The sequence below is a fragment of the Manihot esculenta genome, chromosome 9, assembly GCF_001659605.2.
Source record: "Manihot esculenta cultivar AM560-2 chromosome 9, M.esculenta_v8, whole genome shotgun sequence".
NCBI lineage: Eukaryota > Viridiplantae > Streptophyta > Magnoliopsida > Malpighiales > Euphorbiaceae > Manihot > Manihot esculenta.
Window position 1 is genome coordinate 10,763,246 of NC_035169.2, and position 1,807 is coordinate 10,765,052.

Below are 1,807 nucleotides of genomic sequence, written 5' to 3' on the forward strand. Positions count from 1 at the left end.
GCTTCAAAACAACATAAAACTCATCAAAACTTTGCAAGATTTGAAGACAACATAAAAATCACCCAAGAAAGAGCATAGTCTCACCTCTGTCTGTGCAAATGGAAGAAATCTTATCCATTCACCGACCTAGGGCCTTTTATAGTTGGCTGGCCAGACCACCTTCGGCGGCCTAACGTGAGATCAAAAGCTGTGCATGTTCGGCAGCCGAACTTTCACCTTCAGCGGCCGAACCTTGCATTTCTTCCTTGGCTCTTTTCTTTCAAAACTCATTTCCTTTTACACTTAAAACATTAACACATACTAACATTCTTTAGAAAAACATATCTACTACCCTTCTAAAGGGTTTCGACATCCGAGATGCCACCGAAAAGTAGAATTCCGATGCCGAACTCTAGCCGGGTATTAGAGTCGTTCACTGGCCCTGCTCTCAGTCTACGGGGCCTCTCCGCCACGGCATTCTGTTGGGGCCTCTCTCCTTCTGGTTTCTTCACAAAGTTCCGGAGATGCCCCCTCTTGATCAGCCTCTCTATCTCATTGATTAGTTAGTAACAGCTGTTGGTATCATGGCCATGGGTCCGGTGGTACTGTCAATACTTGTCTAGATCCTTCCGGCTTGCGTTGGCTTTCATGGGCTTAGGCCATTGGACGAAGTCCTTGTCCTGCACCGCCATGAGCACTTCGGCTCTAGATGCATTCAAGGGAGTGACTGCCTCAGGGATCCAGGGCTAATATGCCTTCTGTTCTCTCCTGTCCCAGGGCTGCCTATACAGCTCAGGCCCCTTATTTTGCCGCCTTTCCTGCCTCTCTGGCCTTCTCTCTTCCACTGCTTTACCCCTGTCTCCAGCCTCCTTTGTGAATCTACTGGTAGTTAAGGCATCATCTTGCCTTGTGTATTTATCCGCTCTCTTCATCAACTCTGCTAGGGTGGTGAGCGGCTTCCTATACAGCGACCTAAAGAACTCAAGGGATATGGTCCCCTTCTGCATGGCTTCCACTACTCGGCCCTCATCCAATTCAGGGATCTGCAAAGCTCCATGTTGAAATGGGCCACATACTCCTTCAGGGACTCGTTCTTCCTTTGTCGGACCGTTTCTAAGTGTCTTCCTCTCAGCGGGGACCCCTGCAATGAACCGGCTGATGAATATGTTGGCTAGATCCCCGAAACTTTTAATGCTTCCTGCCTTTAGACTGTTGAACCATGCCCTCGCTGGTCCTGTGAGGGTTATGGGGAAAACTTTACACATCAAGGCATCCGAAAGGGTCTGGAGCTCCATGAACATTTTATAGTTCAGGATGTGCTCCTGGGGGTTCCTTACTTCGTCGTAAGCTGCCATGGGTGGCATCATAAACTTTTTCGGGATGGTCTCCTGCTGGATCCATCTGGAAAAGGGTGAGGACGTCGGCAAGAGGGTCTGGCTGTTAGCGTTTGCCCCCAGTTCAGCCAGGAGCCGTTCCCTCATCTTCTGCAGCTTTCAGTCCACATATGTCTCCTCTTGCCTTGGCCTTTTCTCTAGGCGATATCCCTCCTCCCATTCCTCACTTTCCATCCTCCCTGTTGTCCCTGCAGAGTAGCTCTCTGCTTCATCATTTTCAATGAGCTCCCTCACCCTTCGGCCCCTGGCTTTAACTGCCGGCTCATCCTCTCTAGCGGCTCCTCCACTCCCTTTGCTTGTTCTCTGACTGCTTTGTTGATAATTGAAGGTGGATTGAGGCTCAATAGCGTTGAATCCTTTAGCTACGGGGGTTACGTTTAACGGGGTATTGAGACCCCTTTGTTGCAGCATCTGCCCCAGCCAGTGGGCATTAT

The 1,807-nt window shown here is 49.8% G+C and overlaps 1 protein-coding gene across 1 annotated transcript; it reads right to left on the bottom strand.

The window, feature by feature from the left end:
• Positions 1–725: 725 nt before the first annotated feature.
• Positions 726–1,334, bottom strand: LOC110623204. Its single transcript, XM_021768133.1, has one exon. The coding sequence runs from the start codon at positions 1,332–1,334 to the stop codon at positions 726–728; it is 609 nt and encodes a 202-aa protein (XP_021623825.1).
• Positions 1,335–1,807: the final 473 nt, after the last annotated feature.

Coding starts and splice junctions, on each gene's coding strand:
- LOC110623204 (XM_021768133.1), bottom strand. CDS start 1,334: ATGGCAGCTTACGACGAAGTAAGGAACCCCCAGGAGCACATCCTGAAC.